This window comes from Pristiophorus japonicus, chromosome 19 (genome assembly GCF_044704955.1).
Source record: "Pristiophorus japonicus isolate sPriJap1 chromosome 19, sPriJap1.hap1, whole genome shotgun sequence".
Lineage (NCBI taxonomy): Eukaryota > Metazoa > Chordata > Chondrichthyes > Pristiophoridae > Pristiophorus > Pristiophorus japonicus.
The window spans coordinates 8,946,380-8,969,257 of record NC_091995.1 but is presented as its reverse complement, the minus strand read 5'-3'; the positions used below and the strand labels follow the sequence as shown (position 1 = coordinate 8,969,257).

The 22,878-nt window shown below is 50.3% G+C and overlaps 1 protein-coding gene across 1 annotated transcript in view; it reads right to left on the bottom strand.

Moving 5' to 3' along the window:
- Positions 1 to 1,393: 1,393 nt before the first annotated feature.
- prrt1 (proline-rich transmembrane protein 1) overlaps positions 1,394 to 22,878 on the bottom strand; it is a 240,311-nt gene continuing 218,826 nt past the window's right edge. The window contains exon 4 of the mRNA XM_070862168.1: positions 1,394 to 1,850. Coding sequence (XP_070718269.1) covers positions 1,674 to 1,850 — 177 coding nt within the window. The 3' untranslated portion in view covers positions 1,394 to 1,673. The remainder of the gene's footprint in view (positions 1,851 to 22,878) is intronic.

The following is a 22,878-nucleotide window of genomic DNA, read 5'->3' as shown; positions in this document are numbered from 1 at the left end:
TGGAAATTTCAAAATTTGTTGCTCTAAGCAAGAAAAGCTTTCTTTAAAACAAACAACTGGCTATCCCTCAGGTAACTTGGCTGCAGCTTTCACGCACTGAATTTCTGCTGAGTTAAGTCGCTCAGACAGTTATGATCCATTGCAGCCTCCAGCATCTCTCTTTGTCACATATTGCGGCTGCAGATAAGATGTAACGTAACAGCCGTCCAAAATCACCTTTTCAACTTGACAGATCCCCGTGTGATGGGATTATCCGCTTTGCCAGTTGTGCCTATTGTCTGACTGGCCTCCATTGGACAGTTCTTTTAGAAGAAAGAGGCGATCTCATTGAAACGTTTACGCTACTGAGGGTGCACGATAAGGTAGATGCAGAGAGGATATTTCCTCTTTGTGAGGGAATCCAGAACTGGGGGCATGTTTCAGAATAAGGGGGTCGCCCATTTAAAACTGAGATGAGGAGAAATTTCTTCTCTCAGAGGGTTGTAAATCTGTGGAATTCTCTGCCCCAGAGAGCTGTGGAGGCTGGGTCATTGAATATATTTAAGGTGGAGTTAGACAGATTTTTGAATAATAAGGGAGTGAAGGGTTATGGGGAGCGAGCAGAGAAGTGGAGCTGAGCCCATGACCAGATCAGCCATGATCTTATTGAATGGCGGAGCAGGCTCGCGGGGCCAAATGGCCTACTCCTGCTCCTATTTCTTAATGTTCTAATGTTCTTATGTAGTTCACTGAGAGATAGGGCAACTTAACTAACTAACTTGAGCAGGAGTTCCATGGGGGAAAGATACCCTCGAGTCTGCAAGATAGCCGAGAAATTTCCAGCTGTATATTTTTAAAGAAAGCTTTTCTCAGTTAGAGTTTCCATTTCCTACATTAGGATAGTGAAAAACACTTCAACAATACTTCAAGGGCTGTAAAGCCCTTTGGGATATCCTGGGGTCATGGGCGGCGCTATGTTAATGCAAGTTCCTTCTCAGGGTCTGGGGAGTCTCTGACCGTGGTGTCAATCCTCTCATCACAACAGAATATTTTCCTCACAGCCTCGGTAAATTTGAATGAATTGGCTCACTTATTTTTCTATCTCTTCATGCTGTGCGAGTCATTGATTAAGGTTGAATGAACTTTTATCCACCAAAGTAGACGCAAAAGCTACAATGCCAGCCCCTTGCCCAGTCCCACCTGTCCCTCTTGCCTGATTCCGCACTTGCCAAAAGCTGGCAAACTCCAAGTACACAATCATTTGCCCCCCCCATACCCGCTCCCCTCCCACCACCGCGCCCCTTGTCCTCACTTCTACCCACCCCCCTCACCAGCAGGTCAGGGCCCGAGCCAATCGTCTTGTGCCAACAGCGTCTGTCTGTATTTAAACAAAACACATTTAATCAAATGGACAAAACATTCTCAGTCCCTTTAGCAAAGCCAAGAACCAACGGAGGTAAATACAAGGCTATTATTTTGGCAAAACGGATTAACTGTTCACCGCGTCAGTGGTCTCGGGTAATGTCTGCAAACCAGGAGGGGGCAGATCCGGAGACTGAGGGTGGGATGGGGAGGAGCGGGGAGCGGAGAGGTGGGACTGGGATGCTTTGTCGAAGAGTTCCTGCGTGGTAACACCTGAAGTGTCGAGAAGGCCCTCGGGCCCGCGGAGCCGCCACGGAGCTGTCGGCGACGAGTTAAGGATCCCACTCGTCGTCGTGGTGCTGGGCCGCTATGACGACCACCACTGTCAGGATGGCGCACAGGACCATCGAAGCGATCCCCACGGCCAGGCTGATGAAGGAGAAGTTCCGGGCTTCGCGAGAGGCGATCTCCGCCGACACCATGTCCCCCCGCGCGATGGCGGCCCGCACCTGTTTGATGGAGAGAGGCGCGGAGGTTAGTTGTGCTGCTTAGTCAACGCTCTGAAGCCTAGCCGCTAAAGTTAAATTCAGTGGGGATTTGGGGAGACGCACTCACTGCGGTCCCAACTCTGGTTGGACGTATTCTTGGGGGATTCATTAACTGATGTCCCACCCCTTGGTGCCCCACCCCTCACTGCCACACCCACCACTGCCCCACCCCGCAATGCCCCTCCTCCCACTGCCCCGCCCACTACTGCCCCACCCCCACCTCCACCCCCCATTGTCCCACCCCTTGGTGCCCCACCCCTCACTGCCACGCCTCCCACTGCCCCACCCCCCATTGCTCCACCCCCACTGCCCCACCCCTTACTGCCCCACCCCCCCACTGCCCCACCTCCCACTGCCCCACCCCCCATTGCTCCGCCCCCCCACTGCCCCACCCCCCACTGCCCCACCTCCCACTGCCCCACCCCCCACTGCACCACCTCCCACTGCCCCACCCCTTACTGCCCCACCCCCCACTGCCCCACGTCCCGCTGCCCCGCCTCCCACTGCCCCACCCCCCCACTGCCCCCCCCCACTGCCCCGCCCCCCACTGCCCCGCCTCCCACTGCCCCACCCACCCACTGTCCCACCCCCACTGCCCCTCCTCCCACTGCCCCACTCACCCACTGCCGCACCCCCCCACTGCCCCACGTCCCGCTGCCCCGCCTCCCACTGCCCCACCCCCCACTGTCCCGCCCCCCACTGCCCCGCCTCCCACTGCCCCACCCACCCACTGTCCCACCCCCACTGCCCCACCTCCCACTGCCCCGCACCCCATTTCCCCACCCCCCACTGCCCCTCCTCCCACTGCCCCACTCACTCACTGCCCCACCCCCACTGCCCCACCCCCCACTGCCCCACCCCCCATTGCTCCGCCCCCCCCACTGCCCCACCCCCCACTGCCCCACCCCCCACTGCCACACCTCCCACTGCCCCACCCCTTACTGCCCCACCCCCCACTGCACCACCTCCCACTGCCCCACCCCTTACTGCCCCACCCCCCCACTGCCCCACGTCCCGCTGCCCCGCCTCCCACTGCCCCACCCCCCACTATCCCGCCCCCCACTGCCCCGCCTCCCACTGCCCCACCCACCCACTGTCCCACCCCCACTGCCCCACCTCCCACTGCCCCGCCCCCCATTTCCCCACCCCCCCACTGCCCCAACCCCCACTGCCCCACCCCCACTGCCCCGCCCCCTACTGCCCCACCCCCCACTGCCCCACCTCACACTGCCCCACCCACCCACTGCCCCACTCCCCCACCCCCCACTGCCCCACCTCCCACTGCCCCACCCCCCACTCCGCACGGACCCGCCTCCCACTGCCCCGTCCCCCACTGCCCCACCCCCCCAATGCCCCTTTTCTGAGACGATGGGCTTGTCTTATGAGGAGAGGTTGAGCAGGTTGAGCCTATACTCACTGGAGTTTAGTAGAATGAGAGGTGATCTGATTGAAACGTAAAAGATTCTGAAGGGGCTTGACAAGGTAGATGCAGAGAGGATGCTTCCCCTCATTGGGGAATCTGGAACTAGGGGGCATAGTTTCAGAATAAGGGGTCCCATTTAAAACGGAAATGAAAAGGAATTTCTTCTCTCAGAAGGTCGTGAATCTTTGGAATTCTCTGCCCCAGAGAGCTGTGGAGACTGGGTCATTGAATATATTTAAGGTGGAGATAGACAGATTTTTGTACATTGGTGAGTCGAGGGTTATGGAGAGCGGGCACGGAAGTGGAGTTGAGGTCGAAGATCAGCCATGATCTTATTGAATGACGGAGCAGGCTCGAGGGGCCAAATGGCCTACTCCTGCTCCTATTTCTTATGTTCTTACCGCCATTGGTCGCCCGACACATCCATCCTCGAGTGCCCACAGCCAATCCTTGACCAACTCCAATATTTTCATAACTATTAAACACAAGAGTCCAAAGAAAATGAGGAAAGAATGCCTCTTATGATTTTTCTCCCTGGATTCTGCTCGCAGCAGTATCCTGGAGGTTAATCCTCAATTTACTGGACACTCCAGGCCAATCCTGGAGGGTTGTCAACACCCTCACTCTCACATCATGAGAACAAGGCCAGAATTGTTGACCTTCGGAGCTCCCGGTGCAGGCTGGGAAATCCCAGTCGTCAGAATTTCCCAGCACGCACCGGGAGTGCTGGGGCGGAAAGTCCCAACCCACACAGCATCTGGGACAGTGGGGAGCCTAAAATTCAGAGCCATAAATATAAGTTAGGCACTAATGAATCCAAAAGGGAATTCAGGAGAAATCACTTTACTCAGAGTAGTGAGAATGTGGAACTCGCGACCACAGTGGAATGGTTGAGGCGAATTTCACACATGCACTTAAGGGGAAGCTGGATAATTACATGCGGGAGAAAGGGACAGAAAGATATATTGATAGGGTGAGCTGAAGTAAAGTGGGAGAAGGCTCGTGTGGAGCAGAAACACCGACATTGACCTGTTGGGTCCAATGGCTTGTTTCTGTGCTATAATTTCAATGTCAAATTGCCGACATTTCTCATGCCTGTGTCACTCTGTGATATGTCTCATTTCTCACAGCCCCTTACGTGCCTGATCATCCTTTATTTGAGGAAGGGCAAGTATCCAGGAACATTGGATATTTCCCCAATTTGGCAACCAGTGAAAGGGCAAAGTAGAACTGAGGACGTGGAAAGAACTCAAACTTCAAATTCACTTTCGAATTTAGAAGAAGGTTTGATTTCAGACTTGGATTAGAAAAGAGGGAAATTGTTTCAGCTGTAAAAAAAAATTACATATGGGACCTGAGGTTTTATAAATGTAGGCTTTGAGGTAAGGCTAATGCTATCGAGATCAAGAGTTAGGCCTCAATTAGAACATTAAGTCCCGTTCTGGTCTCTGCGTTACAAGCAGGATACTGTAGGTGTTGGTGGTGGAGCAGTGGGTCGTGTATCTGCGGGTCATGTATCTGTGGTTAGTGTATCTGTGGGTAGTGTAGCTGTGGGTAGTGTATCTGTGGGTAGTGTATCTATGGGTAATGTATCTGTGGATATTGTATCTGTGGGTAGTGTATCTGTGGGTAGTGTATCTGTGGGTAGTGTAGCTGTGGGTAATGTATCTGTGGATATTGTATCTGTGGGTAGTGTATCTGTGGGTAGTGTATCTGTGGGTAGTGTAGCTGTGGGTAATGTATCTGTGGGTAATGTATTTGTGGGTAGTGTATCTGTGGGTAGTGTAGCTGTGGGTCATGTATCTGTGGGTAATGTATCTGTGGGTAGTGTATCTGTGGTTTATGTATCTGTGGGTAATGTATCTGTGGGTCGTGTATCTGTGGGTCATGTATCTGTGGGTAGTGTATCTGTGGGTAATGTATCTGTGGTTCATGTATCTGTGGTTCATGTATCTGTGGGTAGTGTATCTGTGGGTAGTGTATCTGTGGGTAATGTATCTGTGGGTAATGTATCTGTGGGTCATGTATCTGTGGGTAGTGTATCTGTGGGTAGTGTATCTGTGGTTCATGTATCTGTGGGTAGTGTATCTGTGGGTAATGTATCTGTGGGTAGTGTATCTGTGGTTCATGTATCTGTGGGTAATGTATCTGTGGTTCATGTATCTGTGGGTAGTGTATCTGTGGGTAGTGTATCTGTGGGTAGTGTATCTGTGGGTAATGTATCTGTGGGTAGTGTATCTGTGGATAATGTATCTGTGGGTAGTGTATCTGTGGGTAGTGTATCTGTGGGTAATGTATCTGTGGGTAGTGTATCTGTGGATAATGTATCTGTGGGTAATGTATCTGTGGGTAATGTATCTGTGGGTAGTGTATCTGTGGGTAATGTATCTGTGGGTAGTGTATCTGTGGGTAGTGTATCTGTGGGTAATGTATCTGTGGGTAGTGTATCTGTGGGTAATGTATCCGTGGGTAGTGTATCTGTGGGTAGTGTATCTGTGGGTAGTGTATCTGTGGGTAAGATATCTGTGGGTAGTGTATCTGTGAGTAGTGTAATTGTGGGGAGTGTATCTGTGGGGAGTGTATCTGTGGGGAGTGTATCTGTGGCTAGTGTATCTGTGGCTAGTGTATCTGTGGGTAGTGTATCTGTAGGTAATGTATCTGTGGGTAGTGTATCTGTGGGTAGTGTATCTATGGGGAGTGCATCAGTGGGTAGTGTATCTGTGGGTAAGATATCTGTGGGTAGTGTATCTGTGAGTAGTGTAATTGTGGGGAGTGTATCTGTGGGTAGTGTATCTGTGGCTAGTGTATCTGTGGGTAGTGTATCGTGTGAAGTGTATCTGTGGGTAATGAATCTGTGGGTAATGTATCTATGGTAGTGTATATTGGGTAGTGTATCTGTGGATAATGTATCTGTGGGTAGTGTATCTGTGGGTAGTGTATCTGTGGGTAATGTATCTGTGGGTAGTGTATCTGCGCGTAGTGTATCTGTGGGTAATGTATCTGTGGGTAGTGTATCTGCGCGTAGTGTATCTGTGGCTAATGTATCTGTGGCTAATGTATCTGTGGGTAATGTATCTGTGGGTAGTGTATCTGTGGGTAATGTATCTGTGGGTAGTGTATCTGTGGGTAATGTATCTGTGGGCAGTGTATCTGCGCGTAGTGTATCTGTGGGTAATGTATCTGTGGGTAATGTATCTGTGGGTAGTGTATCTGTGGGTAATGTATCTGTGGGTAGTGTATCTGCGCGTAGTGTATCTGTGGGTAATGTATCTGTGGGTAGTGTATCTGTGGCTAATGTATCTGTGGGTAGTGTAGCTGTGGGTAATGTATCTGTGGGTAGTGTATCTGTGGCTAATGTATCTGTGGGTAATGTATCTGTGGGTAGTGTATCTGTGGGTAGTGTATCTGTGGGTAATGTATCTGTGGGTAATGTATCTGTGGGTAGTGTATCTGTGGGTAATGTATCTGTGGTTAGTGTATCTGTGGGTAATGTATCTGTGGGTAGTGTATCTGTATGTAGTGTATCTGTGGGTAATGTATCTGTGGGTAGTGTATCTGTGGGTAATGTATCTGTGGGTAGTGTATCTGTAGGTAGTCTATCTGTGGGTAATGTATCTGTGGGTAGTGTATCTGTGGGTAGTGTGTCTGTGGGTAGTGTATCTGTGGGTAGTGTATCTGTGGGTAATGTATCTGTGGGTAATGTATCTGCGTAGTGTATCTGTGGGTAGTGTATCTGTGGGTAATGTATCTGTGGGTAGTGTATCTGTGGGCAATGTATCTGTGGGCAATGTATCTGTGGGTAGTGTATCTGTGGGTAGTGTATCTGTGGGTAGTGTAGCTGTGGGTAGTGTATCTGTGGGTAATGTATCTGTGGGTAGTGTATCTGTGGGTAGTGTATCTGTGGGTAATGAATCTGTGGGTAGTGTATCTGTGGGTAGTGTAGCTGTGGGTGGTGTATCTGTGGGTAGTGTATCTGTGGGCAGTGTATCTGTGGGCAGTGTATCTGTGGGTAGTGTATCTGTGGGTAGTGTAGCTGTGGGTAATGTATCTGTGGGTAGTGTATCTGTGGGTAGTGTATCTGTGGGTAATGTATCTGTGGGTAATGTATCTGTGGGTAGTGTATCTGTAGGTAATGTATCTGTGGGTAATGTATCTGTGGGTAGTGTAGCTGTGGGTAGTGTATCTGTGGGTAGTGTATCTGTGGGTAGTGTATCTGTGGGTAGTGTATCTGTAGGTAATGTATCTGTGGGTAATGTATCTGTGGGTAGTGTATCTGTGGGTAGTGTATCTGTAGGTAATGTATCTGTGGGTAATGTATCTGTGGGTAATGTATCTGTGGGTAGTGTATCTGTGGGTAATGTATCTGTGGGTAATGTATCTGTGGGTAGTGTATCTGTGGGTAGTGTATCTGTGGGTAGTGTATCTGTGGGTAATGTATCTGTGGGTAATGTATCTGTGGGTAGTGTAGCTGTGGGTAATGTATCTGTGGGTAATGTATCTGTGGGTAGTGTATCTGTGGGTAATGTATCTGTGGGTAGTGTAGCTGTGGGTAATGTATCTGTGGGTAATGTATCTGTGGGTAGTGTATCTGTGGGTAGTGTATCTGTAGGTAATGTATCTGTGGGTAATGTATCTGTGGGTAGTGTATCTGTCGGTAGTGTATCTGTGGGTAGTGTATCTGTGGGTAGTGTATCTGTGGGTAGTGTATCTGTGGGTAGTGTATCTGTGGGTAATGTATCTGTGGGTAGTGTATCTGTGGGTAATGTATCTGTGGGTAATGTATCTGTGGGTAGTGTATCTGTGGGTAATGTATCTGTGGGTAGTGTATCTGTGGGTAATGTATCTGTGGGTAATGTATCTGTGGGTAGTGTAGCTGTGGGTAGTGTATCTGTGGGTAATGTTTCTGTGGGTAATGTATCTGTGGGTAATGTATCTGTGGGTAATGTATCTGTGGGTAGTGTATCTGTGGGTAATGTATCTGTGGGTAATGTATCTGTGGGTAATGTATCTGTGGGTAGTGTATCTGTGGGTAGTGTATCTGTGGGTAATGGATCTGTGGGTAATGTATCTGTGGGTAGTGTATCTGTGGGTAGTGTATCTGTAGGTAATGTATCTGTGGGCAGTGTATCTGTGGGTAGTGTATCTGTGGGTAGTATATCTGTGAGTAATGTATCTGTGGGTAATGTATCTGTGGGTAGTGTATCTGTGGGTAATGAATCTGTGGGTAGTGTATCTGTGGGTAATGTATCTGTGGGTAATGTATCTGTGGGTAGTGTAGCTGTGGGTAATGTATCTGTGGGTAATGTATCTGTGGGTAATATATCTGTGGGTAGTGTATCTGTGGGTAGTGTATCTGTGGGTAGTGTATCTGTGGGTAATGTATCTGTGGGTAGTGTATCTGTGGGTAATGTATCTGTGGGTAATGTATCTGTGGGTAGTGTATCTGTGGGTAGTGTATCTGTGGGTAGTGTATCTGTGGGTAATGTATCTGTGGGTAATGTATCTGTGGGTAATGTATCTACGGATAGTGTATCTGTGGGTAATGTATCTGTGGGTAGTGTATCTGTGGGTAGTGTATCTGTGGGTAATGTATCTACGGATAGTGTATCTGTGGGTAGTGTATCTGTGGGCAGTGTAACTGTGGGTAGTGTATCTGTGGGTAATGTATCTGTGGGTAATGTATCTGTGGGTAGTGTATCTGTGGGTAGTGTATCTGTGGGTAGTGTATCTGTGGGTAATGTATCTGTGGGTAATGTATCTGTGGGTAGTGTATCTGTGGGTAATGTATCTGTGGTTAGTGTATCTGTGGGTAATGTATCTGTGGGTAGTGTATCTGTATGTAGTGTATCTGTGGGTAATGTATCTGTGGGTAGTGTATCTGTGGGTAATGTATCTGTGGGTAGTGTATCTGTAGGTAGTCTATCTGTGGGTAATGTATCTGTGGGTAGTGTATCTGTGGGTAGTGTGTCTGTGGGTAGTGTATCTGTGGGTAGTGTATCTGTGGGTAATGTATCTGTGGGTAATGTATCTGCGTAGTGTATCTGTGGGTAGTGTATCTGTGGGTAATGTATCTGTGGGTAGTGTATCTGTGGGCAATGTGTCTGTGGGCAATGTATCTGTGGGTAGTGTATCTGTGGGTAGTGTATCTGTGGGTAGTGTAGCTGTGGGTAGTGTATCTGTGGGTAATGTATCTGTGGGTAGTGTATCTGTGGGTAGTGTATCTGTGGGTAATGAATCTGTGGGTAGTGTATCTGTGGGTAGTGTAGCTGTGGGTGGTGTATCTGTGGGTAGTGTATCTGTGGGCAGTGTATCTGTGGGTAGTGTATCTGTGGGTAGTGTATCTGTGGGTAGTGTATCTGTGGGTAGTGTAGCTGTGGGTAATGTATCTGTGGGTAGTGTATCTGTGGGTAGTGTATCTGTGGGTAATGTATCTGTGGGTAATGTATCTGTGGGTAGTGTATCTGTAGGTAATGTATCTGTGGGTAATGTATCTGTGGGTAGTGTAGCTGTGGGTAGTGTATCTGTGGGTAGTGTATCTGTGGGTAGTGTATCTGTGGGTAGTGTATCTGTAGGTAATGTATCTGTGGGTAATGTATCTGTGGGTAGTGTATCTGTGGGTAGTGTATCTGTAGGTAATGTATCTGTGGGTAATGTATCTGTGGGTAATGTATCTGTGGGTAGTGTATCTGTGGGTAATGTATCTGTGGGTAATGTATCTGTGGATAGTGTATCTGTGGGTAGTGTATCTGTGGGTAGTGTATCTGTAGGTAATGTATCTGTGGGTAATGTATCTGTGGGTAATGTATCTGTGGGTAGTGTAGCTGTGGGTAATGTATCTGTGGGTAATGTATCTGTGGGTAGTGTATCTGTGGGTAATGTATCTGTGGGTAGTGTAGCTGTGGGTAATGTATCTGTGGGTAATGTATCTGTGGGTAGTGTATCTGTGGGTAGTGTATCTGTAGGTAATGTATCTGTGGGTAATGTATCTGTGGGTAGTGTATCTGTCGGTAGTGTATCTGTGGGTAGTGTATCTGTAGGTAATGTATCTGTGGGTAGTGTATCTGTGGGTAGTGTATCTGTGGGTAGTGTATCTGTGGGTAATGTATCTGTGGGTAGTGTATCTGTGGGTAATGTGTCTGTGGGTAATGTATCTGTGGGTAGTGTATCTGTGGGTAATGTATCTGTGGGTAGTGTATCTGTGGGTAATGTATCTGTGGGTAATGTATCTGTGGGTAGTGTAGCTGTGGGTAGTGTATCTGTGGGTAATGTATCTGTGGGTAATGTTTCTGTGGGTAATGTATCTGTGGGTAATGTATCTGTGGGTAATGTATCTGTGGGTAGTGTATCTGTGGGTAATGTATCTGTGGGTAATGTATCTGTGGGTAATGTATCTGTGGGTAGTGTATCTGTGGGTAGTGTATCTGTGGGTAATGGATCTGTGGGTAATGTATCTGTGGGTAGTGTATCTGTGGGTAGTGTATCTGTAGGTAATGTATCTGTGGGCAGTGTATCTGTGGGTAGTGTATCTGTGGGTAGTATATCTGTGAGTAATGTATCTGTGGGTAATGTATCTGTGGGTAGTGTATCTGTGGGTAGTGTATCTGTGGGTAATGAATCTGTGGGTAGTGTATCTGTGGGTAATGTATCTGTGGGTAATGTATCTGTGGGTAGTGTAGCTGTGGGTAATGTATCTGTGGGTAATGTATCTGTGGGTAATATATCTGTGGGTAGTGTATCTGTGGGTAGTGTATCTGTGGGTAGTGTATCTGTGGGTAATGTATCTGTGGGTAGTGTATCTGTGGGTAATGTATCTGTGGGTAGTGTATCTGTGGGTAGTGTATCTGTGGGTAGTGTATCTGTGGGTAGTGTATCTGTGGGTAGTGTATCTGTGGGTAATGTATCTACGGATAGTGTATCTGTGGGTAGTGTATCTGTGGGCAGTGTATCTGTGCGTAGTGTATCTGTGGGTAGTGTATCTGTGGGTAATGTATCTGTGGGTAGTGTATCTGTGGGTAATGTATCTGTGGGTAATGTAGCTGTGGGTAGTGTATCTGTGGGTAGTGTATCTGTGGGTAATGTATCTGTGGGTAGTGTCTCTGTGGGTAGTGTATCTGTGGGTAGTGTATCTGTGGGTAGTGTCTCTGTGGGTAGTGTATCTGTGGGTAGTGTATCTGTGGGTAATGTATCTGTGGGTAGTGTATCTGTGGGTAGTGTATCTGTGCGTAGTGTATCTGTGGGTAGTGTATCTGTGGGTAATGTATCTGTGGGTAGTGTATCTGTGGGTAATGTATCTGTGGGTAATGTAGCTGTGGGTAGTGTATCTGTGGGTAGTGTATCTGTGGGTAATGTATCTGTGGGTAGTGTCTCTGTGGGTAGTGTATCTGTGGGTAGTGTATCTGTGGGTAATGTATCTGTGGGTAGTGTATCTGTGGGTAGTGTATCTGTGGGTAGTGTAGCTGTGGGTAATGTATCTGTGGGCAGTGTATCTGTGGGTAGTGTATCTGTGGGTAGTGTAGCTGTGGGTAATGTATCTGTGCGTAGTGTATCTGTGGGTAATGTATCTGTGGTTCATGTATCTGTGGGTAATGTATCTGTGGGTAATGTATCTGTGGGTAGTGTAGCTGTGGGTAGTGTATCTGTGGGTAATGTATCTGTGGGTAATGTTTCTGTGGGTAATGTATCTGTGGGTAATGTATCTGTGGATAATGTATCTGTGGGTAGTGTATCTGTGGGTAGTGTATCTGTGGGTAATGGATCTGTGGGTAATGTATCTGTGGGTAGTGTATCTGTGGGTAGTGTATCTGTAGGTAATGTATCTGTGGGCAGTGTATCTGTGGGTAGTGTATCTGTGGGTAGTATATCTGTGGGTAGTGTATCTGTGGGTAATGTATCTGTGGGTAATGTATCTGTGGGTAGTGTATCTGTGGGTAATGTATCTGTGGGTAATGTATCTGTGGGTAGTGTATCTGTGGGTAATGTATCTGTGGGTAGTGTAGCTGTGGGTAATGTATCTGTGGGTAATGTATCTGTGGGTAATATATCTGTGGGTAGTGTATCTGTGGGTAGTGTATCTGTGGGTAATGTATCTGTGGGTAGTGTATCTGTGGGTAATGTATCTGTGGGTAGTGTATCTGTGGGTAGTGTATCTGTGGGTAATGTATCTGTGGGTAGTGTATCTGTGGGTAGTGTATCTGTGGGTAGTGTATCTGTGGGTAATGTATCTGTGGGTAATGTATCTGTGGGTAGTGTATCTGTGGGTAATGTATCTGTGGGTAGTGTATCTGTGGGTAGTGTATCTGTGGGTAGTGTATCTGTGGGTAATGTATCTACGGATAGTGTATCTGTGGGTAATGTATCTGTGGGTAGTGTATCTGTGGGTAGTGTATCTGTGGGTAATGTATCTACGGATAGTGTATCTGTGGGTAGTGTATCTGTGGGCAGTGTAACTGTGGGTAGTGTATCTGTGGGTAATGTATCTGTGGGTAATGTATCTGTGGGTAATGTATCTGTGGGTAGTGTATCTGTGGGTAATGTATCTGTGGGTAGTGTATCTGTGGGTAGTGTATCTGTGGGTAATGTATCTGTGGGTAGTGTATCTGTGGGTAATGTATCTGTGGGTAGTGTATCTGTGGGTAGTGTATCTGTGGTCTGTGTATCTGTGGGTAGTGTATCTGTGGGTAATGTATCTGTGGGTAGTGTATCTGTGGGTAATGTATCTGTGGGTAGTGTATCTGTGGGTAGTGTATCTGTGGGTAATGTATCTGTGGGTAGTGTCTCTGTGGGTAGTGTATCTGTGGGTAGTGTATCTGTGGGTAATGTATCTGTGGGTAGTGTATCTGTGGGTAGTGTATCTGTGGGTAGTGTAGCTGTGGGTAATGTATCTGTGGGCAGTGTATCTGGTTGTCGTGTATCTGTGGGTAGTGTAGCTGTGGGTAATGTATCTGTGCGTAGTGTATCTGTGGGTAGTGTATCTGTGGGTAATGTATCTGTGGGTAGTGTATCTGTGGGTAGTGTATCTGTGGGTAGTGTAGCTGTGGGTAATGTATCTGTGGGTAGTGTATCTGTGGGTAATGTATCTGTGGGTAATGTATCTGTGGGTAATGTATCTGTGGGTAGTGTATCTGTGGGTAGTGTATCTGTGGGTAATGTATCTGTGGGTAGTGTATCTGTGGGTAATGTATCTGTGGGTAGTGTATCTGTGGGTAATGTATTTGTGGGTAATGTATCTGTGGGTAGTGTATCTGTGGGTAATGTATCTGTGGGTAGTGTATCTGTGGGTAATGTATCTGTGGGTAGTGTATCTGTGGGTAGTGTATCTGTGGGCAGTGTATCTGTGGGTAGTGTATCTGTGGGTAATGTATCTGTGGGTAATGTTTCTGTGGGTAGTGTATCTGTGGGTAATGTATCTGTGGGTAATGTATCTGTGGGTAGTGTATCTGTGGGTAGTGTATCTGTGGGCAGTGTATCTGTGGGTAGTGTATCTGTGGGTAATGTATCTGTGGGTAATGTATCTGTGGGTAATGTATCTGTGGGTAGTGTATCTGTGGGTAGTGTATCTGTGGGTAATGTATCTGTGGGCAGTGTATCTGTGGGTAATGTATCTGTGGGTAGTGTATCTGTGAGTAATGTATCTGTGGGTAGTGTATCTGTGGGTAGTGTATCTGTGGTTCGTGTATCTGTGGGTAATGTATCTGGTGGTAGTGTATCTGTGGGTAGTGTATCTGTGGGTAATGTATCTGTGGGTAGCGTATCTGTGGCTAATGTATCTGTGGGTAGTGTATCTGTGGCTAATGTATCTGTGGGTAATGTATCTGTGGGTAATGTATCTGTGTGTAGTATATCTGTGGGTAGTGTATCTGTGGGTAATGTATCTGTGGGTAATGTATCTGTGGGTAGTGTATCTGTGGGTAATGTATCTGTGGGTAATGTATCTGTGGGTAGTGTAGCTGTGGGTAGTGTATCTGTGGGTAATGTATCTATGGGTAGTGTATCTGTGGGTAATGTATCTGTGGGTAGTGTAGCTGTGGGTAGTGTATCTGTGGGTAATGTATCTGTGGGTAGTGTATCTGTGGATAGTGTATCTGTGGGTAGTGCATCTGTGGGCAGTGTATCTGTGGGTAGTGTATCTGTGGGTAGTGTATCTGTGGGTAGTGTATCTGTGGGTAGTGTAGCTGTGGGTAATGTATCTGTGGGTAATGTATCTGTGGGCAGTGTATCTGTGGGTAATATATCTGTGGGTAGTGTATCTGTGGGTAGTGTATCTGTGGGTAATATATCTGTGGGTAGTGTATCTGTGGGTAGTGTATCTGTGGGTAATATATCTGTGGGTAGTGTATCTGTGGGTAATATATCTGTGGGTAGTGTATCTGTGGGTAATATATCTGTGGGTAGTGTATCTGTGGGTAGTGTATCTGTGGGTAATGTATCTGTGGGCAGTGTATCTGTGGGTAATATATCTGTGGGTAGTGTATCTGTGGGTAGTGTATCTGTGGGCAGTGTATCTGTGGGTAGTGTATCTGTGGGTCGTGTAGCTGTGGGCAGTGTATCTGTGGGTAATGTATCTGTGGGTAGTGTATCTGTGGGTAATGTATCTGTGGGTAGTGTATCTGTGGGTAGTGTAGCTGTGGGTAATGTATCTGTGGGTAATGTATCTGTGGGTAGTGTATCTGTGGAAAGGGAGCAGCCAGAATGTTTGAGCGGATGGAGGGATCGGGTTATGAGGAGCGGTTGCATAAATTGGACCTGTTCTCACCGGAATGAAGATGGTTGCTAGGTGATATGATTGCTGCTTTTAATGATTCTGAAGGGACTGGATAATGTCGAACATGAGTAGCTGTTTCACCATGTCCAGAACAGCAGGACCAGAGGACGCGTCGAGTACTTGAAGGGGAATAAATTCTAAACTAATCTGCTGTATCAATATTTCAGTGAGCGAGTCAATCTATGGAGCAGGCTCGCGAGGGAGATGGTGGCGGCATTTAGTATTGATTCATTCAGATGCAAATTAGATGGATTTTGTTCAACAAATAACATTTTGGGATACAATATTTATGCAGTCAGTATCATTTTAAAATAATAACCATTTTTAGAATGAAAATAACCCACGGAAACAGGGACAAGAATGGGTGTTAATGTTAATCAGTATTCTTCTGTATCAAAAGTATATTTTTATGCTGCACACTGTCTTGTTTCTTTAAGTCATTTCAGTGGCTGCAATCTCTGAGTAGGACCGGATTAACCCATCGGCTAACAAGACTGTAGCCTTAGGCCATCACATTTTTTTATGCCCTCAACTTTAGGCCCTAAGTTTTATATCATTAACCCTAAATCTTTGTCACAAGGTTGGTTAAGCAATATCATATATAATTGCATAATTATATCTTCAGAGGTGCAAAATATTACGTCCTTATGGCTCAAAGTGTGCATAAAATTCTGTGACAATCTTGAAACATGTATAAATATCCCCAACAAAATTCCCCCGGAGAGTTATGTACGCTGTTCATAGGATAAATGCATAGGAAGAAACCAGTCTTTGTTTGAAGAGACGTATTCAGAGATTGTTTGTTGGACGTATTTGGACTGCAAAAATGGCCAACATGCTCCACCCTTTGTTTCTGATTGATCCCTTTGGAGGATAACGTAAGAACATAGGAAATAGGAGCAGGAGTAGGTCATACAGCCCCTCGAGCCTGTCCGCCATTCAATAAGATCATAGCTGATCTGATCATGGACTCAGCCTGCCCGCTCCCCATAACCCTTCACTCCCTTGTCATTCAAAAATCTGTCTATCTCCGCCTTAAATATATTCAATGACCCAGCCTCCACAGCTCTCCGGGGCAGAGAATTTCATAGATTTATGACCCTCTGAGAGAAGAAATTCCTCCTCATCTCAGATTTAAATGGGTGTCCCTTCATTCTGAGACTATGTCCCCTAGTTTTAGTTTCCCCTATGAGTGGAAATATCCTCTCTGCATCCACCTTGTCAAGCCCCCTCATGATCTTATTTGTTTCGATAAGATCACCTCTCATTCTTCTGAACTCCAATGTGTATAGGCCCAACCTGCTCAACCTGTCTTCATAAGTCAAACCCCCTCATCTCCAGAATCAACTTAGTGGACCTTTTCTGAACAGCATCCAATGTAAGTATATCCTTCCTTAAATACAGAGACCAAAACTGTATGCAGTACTCCAGGTGTGGCCTCATCAATACCCTGTAGAGTTGTAGCAGGACTTCTCTGCTTTTATACTCTATCCCCCTTGCAATAAAGGCCAACATTCCATTGCCTTCCTGATCACTTGCTGTACCTGCATACTAACATTTTGTGTTTCATGCACAAGGACCCCCAGGTCCCTCTGCACTGCAGCACTTTGCAATTTTTCTCCATTTAAATTATAATTTGCTTTTCAATTTTTTTCTGCCAAAGTGGATAACCTCACACTTTCCCACATTATACTCCACCTGCCAAATGTTTGCACACTCACTTAGACTGTCTATATCCCTTTGCAGATTTTTTGTGTCCTCCTCACAACTTGCTTTCCCGCCCATCTTTGTATCATCAGCAAACTTGTCTACATTACACTCGGTCCCTTCATTCAAGTCATTAATATAGATTGTAAATAGTTGAGGACCCAGCACTGATCCCTGCGGCACCCCACTAGTCACTGTTTACCAACCGGAAAATGACCCATTTATCCCGATGCTGTGTTTTCTGTTCGTTTACCAATCCTCTATCCATGCTAATATATTACCCACAACCCCGTGAACTTTTATCTTGTGCAGTAACATTTTATGTGGCACTTTATCCACCTTGCCACACCCTGAAGTTTCACAGGAATGTGTCACTGGAACCGCCCATCCCAAGGGCCCACTGACTGCAAATTGTAACTCGACCCATTTTGACTTCCTGAAGCGACAGAGGACAGAGCTCCCCAGAAGACAGCAAGGACCAGCCGAAGTGCCTTACCCCAGTCCAAGTACATCCCTCCCCCAGCTGAAGTGCCTTACTCCAGCACAAGTACATCCTTCCCCTCCGCCTGCCCCCCCCCCCATCCATAGCTGATGGATTGATACCAGGTTTATTGGTATGAAGTGAATATTGACAGTGTGGTGACTTCTGGATATCATCCACTCCAACGATGTCACTTATAGGGGGTGGAGGAACATGATCCGTCTTCCCCCCACCCGTGGGTCTCCCCTCCCCCCACCACCAGCGCCCCCCCCCCCCGCCGACCCATGTCTCTCTCTCTTGCCACAGCCAGTCTCCCCCACCCCCAGCCTCTTTCCTCCCAAATTCTCTCTCTCCTCACAGCCTCTCTCCCCCAGTCTCTCTCATTCTCTCCCCAGTCTCTCACTCTCCCCCCAGTCGCTCTCACTCTCCCCCCAGTCGCTCTCACTCTCTCTCCCCCCAGTCACTCTCTCTCTCCCCCATTCTCTCTCTCTCTCTCTCCCCCCAGTCTCCCTCTCTCTCTCCCCCCGAGGCTCTCTCTCTCTCTCTCTCACCCCAGTCTCTCTCTCTCTCTCTCCCCCCAGTCACTCTTTCTCTCCCCCCAGTCACTCTCTCTCTCCCCCAGTCTCTCTCTCTCTCCCCCCAGCCTCTCTCTCTAACCCCCGTCACTCTCTCTCTCACCCAAGGCTCGCTCTCTCTCTCACCCCGTCTCTCTCTCGCTCTCTCACCCCCAGGCTTTCTCTCTCTCTCACCCCAGTCTCTCTCTCTCCACCCCCCCCAGTCTCTCTCTCTCTCTCACCTCAGTCTCTCTCTCTCCACCCCCTCCCCCCCCAGTCTCTCTCTCGCTCTCTCACCCCCAGGCTTTCTCTCTCTCTCACCCCAGTCTCTCTCTCTCCACCCCCCCCCAGTCTCTCTCTCTCTCTCACCTCAGTCTCTCTCTCTCCACCCCCCCCCCCAGTCTCTCTCTCTCTCTCACCCCCAGGCTTTCTCTCTCTCTCACGCCCAGTCTCTCTCACGCCCAGTCTCTCTCTCTCTCCTACCCAGTCTCTCTCTCTCTCTCACCCCCAGTCTATCTCTCTCTCTCACTCCCAGTCTCTCTCTCTCTCTTTCTCACCCTCAGTCTCTCTCTCTCTCTCTCTCACACCCAGTCTCTCTCTCTCTCTCTCTCACCCCCAGGCTTTCTCTCTCTCTCACCCCCAGTCTCTCTCTCTCTCTCCCACCCAGTCTCTCTCTCTCTCTCTCACCCCCAGTCTCTCTCTCGCTTTCACTCCCAGTCTCTCTCTCTCTCTCTCTCACCCCCAGTCTCTCTCTCTCTCACCCCCAGTCTCTCTCTCTCTCTCACCCCCAGTCTCTCCCTCTCTCTCTCACCCCCAGTCTCTCTCTCGCTTTCACTCCCAGTCTCTCTCTCTCTCTCTCTCACCCCCAGTCTCTCTCTCTCTCACCCCCAGTCTCTCTCTCTCTCTCACCCCAGTCTCTCTCTCTCTCTCTCTCTCACCCCCAGTCTCTCTCTCTCTCACCCCCAGTCTCTCTCTCTCTCACCCGCAGTCTCTCTCTCACCCCCAGTCTCTCTCTCTCTCTCACCCCCAGTCTCTCTCTCTCTCACCCCCAGTCTCTCCCTCTCTCTCACCCCCAGTCTCTCTCTCTCTCACCCCCAGTCTCTCTCTCTCTCTCTCACCCGCAGTCTCTCTCTCTCTCTCTCACCCCCAGTCTCTCTCTCTCTCTCTCATTTCCAGTCTCTCTCTCTCTCACCGCAGTCTCTCTCTCTCTCTCTCTCTCACCCCCAGTCTCTCTCTCTCTCACCCCCAGTCTCTCTCTCTCTCACCCCCAGTCTCTCTCTCTCTCTCACCCCCAGTCTCTCTCTCTCTCACCCCCAGTCTCTCTCTCTCTCACCCCCAGTCTCTCTCTCTCTCACCCCCAGTCTCTCTCTCTCTCACCCTCAGTCTCTCTCTCTCTCTCCCTCAGTCTCTCTCTCTCTCTCTACCCCCAGTCTCTCTCTCTCTCACCCCCAGTCTCTCTCTCTCTCTCTCTCACCCCCAGTCTCTCTCTCTCTCACCCCCAGTCTCTCTCTCTCTCACCCCCAGTCTCTCTCTCTCTCACCCCCAGTCTCTCTCTCTCTCTCACCCCCAGTCTCTCTCTCTCTCACCCCCAGTCTCTCTCTCTCTCACCCCCAGTCTCTCTCTCTCTCTCTCACCCGCAGTCTCTCTCTCTCTCTCACCCCCAGTCTCTCTCTCTCTCTCTCACTTCCAGTCTCTCTCTCTCTCACCGCAGTCTCTCTCTCTCTCACCGCAGTCTCTCTCTCTCTCTCTCTCTCACCCCCAGTCTCTCTCTCTCTCACCCCCAGTCTCTCTCTCTCTCACCCCCAGTCTCTCTCTCTCTCACCCCAGTCTCTCTCTCTCCACCCCCCCCCCAGTCTCTCTCTCTCTCTCACCTCAGTCTCTCTCTCTCCACCCCCCCCCCCCCCAGTCTCTCTCTCTCTCTCACCCCCAGGCTTTCTCTCTCTCTCACGCCCAGTCTCTCTCACGCCCAGTCTCTCTCTCTCTCCTACCCAGTCTCTCTCTCTCTCTCACCCCCAGTCTATCTCTCTCTCTGACTCCCAGTCTCTCTCTCTCTTTCTCACCCTCAGTCTCTCTCTCTCTCTCTCTCACACCCAGTCTCTCTCTCTCTCTCTCTCACCCCCAGGCTTTCTCTCTCTCTCACCCCCAGTCTCTCTCTCTCTCTCCCACCCAGTCTCTCTCTCTCTCTCTCACCCCCAGTCTCTCTCTCGCTTTCACTCCCAGTCTCTCTCTCTCTCTCTCTCACCCCCAGTCTCTCTCTCTCTCACCCCCAGTCTCTCTCTCTCTCACCCCCAGTCTCTCCCTCTCTCTCTCTCACCCCCAGTCTCTCTCTCTCTCACCCCCAGTCTCTCTCTCTCTCACCCGCAGTCTCTCTCTCACCCGCAGTCTCTCTCTCACCGCCAGTCTCCCTCTCTCTCACCCCCAGTCTCTCTCTCTCTCACCCCAGTCTCTCTCTCTCTCACCCCCAGTCTCTCTCTCTCTCTCTCACCCGCAGTCTCTCTCTCTCTCTCTCACCCCCAGTCTCTCTCTCTCTCTCTCACTTCCAGTCTCTCTCTCTCTCACCGCAGTCTCTCTCTCTCTTCTCTCTCTCCCCCAGTCTCTCTCTCTCTCACCCCCAGTCTCTCTCTCTCTCACCCCCAGTCTCTCTCTCTCTCTCACCCCCAGTCTCTCTCTCTCTCACCCCCAGTCTCTCTCTCTCTCTCACCCCCAGTCTCTCTCTCTCTCTCACCCCCAGTCTCTCTCTCTCTCACCCCCAGTCTCTCTCTCTCTCACCCCCAGTCTCTCTCTCTCTCACCCTCAGTCTCTCTCTCTCTCACCCTCAGTCTCTCTCTCTCTCTCTCACCCCCAGTCTCTCTCTCTCTCACCACAGTCTCTCTCTCTCTCTCTCTCTCACCCCCAGTCTCTCTCTCTCTCACCCCCAGTCTCTCTCTCTCTCAACCCCAGTCTCTCTCTCTCTCTCACCCCCAGTCTCTCTCTCTCTCACCCCCAGTCTCTCTCTCTCTCTCACCCCCAGTCTCTCTCTCTCTCACCCCCAGTCTCTCTCTCTCTCACCCCCAGTCTCTCTCTCTCTCACCCTCAGTCTCTCTCTCTCTCACCCTCAGTCTCTCTCTCTCTCTCTCTCACCCCCAGTCTCTCTCTCTCTCACCCCCAGTCTCTCTCTCTCTCTCACCCCCAGTCTCTCTCTCTCTCTCACCCCCAGTCTCTCTCTCTCTCTCACCCCCAGTCTCTCTCTCTCTCACCCCCAGTCTCTCTCTCTCTCACCCCCAGTCTCTCTCTCTCTCACCCCCAGTCTCTCTCTCTCTCACCCCCAGTCTCTCTCTCTCTCTCACCCCCAGTCTCTCTCTCTCTCACCCCCAGTCTCTCTCTCTCTCACCCCCAGTCTCTCTTTCCCTCCCCCGCAGCCTGGGGTTCAGGACCGCCGCCCTCAGGCCCCCCTGCCGGCCGCACTCAGCCCCTCACACCGACCCCTCACCGACCCCTCACACCGACCCCTCACCGACCTCTCACACCGACCCCTCACCGACCCCTCACACCGACCCCTCACCGACCCCTCACACCGACCCCTCACACCGACCCCTCACCGACCCCTCACACCAACCCCTCACCGACCCCTCACACCGACCCCTCACACCGACCCCTCACCGACCCCTCACACCGACCCCTCACCGACCCCTCACACCGACCCCTCACCGACCCCTCACACCGACCCCTCACCGACCCCTCACACTGACCCCTCACACCAACCCCTCACCGATCCCTCACACCGACCCCTCACACCGACCCCACACACCGATCCCTCACACCGACCCCTCACACCGAACCCTCACACCGACCCCTCACACCGATCCCTCACACCGACCCCTCACACCGACCCCTCACACCGACCCCTCACACCGACCCCTCACACCGACCCCTCACACCAACCCCTCACACCGACCCCTCACCGATCCCTCACACCGACCCCTCACACCGACCCCTCACACCGATCCCTCACACCGACCCCTCACCGATCCCTCACACCGACCCCTCACACCGACCCCTCACACCGACCCCTCACACCGACCCCTCACACCGACCCCTCACCGATCCCTCACACCGACCCCTCACCGATCCCTCACACCGACCCCTCACCGATCCCTCACACTGACCCCTCAGACTGACCCGTCACCGATCCCTCACACCGATCCCTCACACTGACCCCTCACCGATCCCTCACACCGACCCCTCACACCGACCCCTCACACCGATCCCTCACCGATCCCTCACACCGACCCCTCACACCGATCCCTCACCGATCCCTCACACCGACCCCTCACACCGATCCCTCACACCGACCCCTCACACCGACCCCTCACACCAACCCCTCACCGATCCCTCACAGATCCCTCACACCGACCCCTCACACCGACCCCTCACACCGACCCCTCACACCGACCCCTCACACCGACCCCTCACACTGACCCCTCACACCGACCCCTCACACCAACCCCTCACCGATCCCTCACAGATCCCTCACACCGACCCCTCACACCGACCCCTCACCGATCCCTCACACCGACCCCTCACACCGACCCCTCACACCGATCCCTCACACCGATCCCTCACACTGACCCCTCACACCGATCCCTCACACCGACCCCTCACACCGACCCCTCACACCGACCCCTCACACCGATCCCTCACACCGACCCCTCACACCGACCCCTCACACCGATCCCTCACACTGACCCCTCACACCGATCCCTCACACCGACCCCTCAAACCGATCCCTCACACTGACCCCTCACACTGACCCCTCACCGATCCCTCACACTGACCCCTCACACCGACCCCTCACACTGACCCCTCACACTGACCCCTCACCGACCCCTCACACCGACCCCACACACCGACCCCTCACACCAACCCCTCACCGATCCCTCACACTGACCCCTCACACCGACCCCTCACACTGACCCCTCACCGACCCCTCACACTGACCCCTCACACCGACCCCCTCACACCGACCCCTCACCGATCCCTCACACCGACCCCTCACACCGACCCCTCACACCGACCCCTCACAT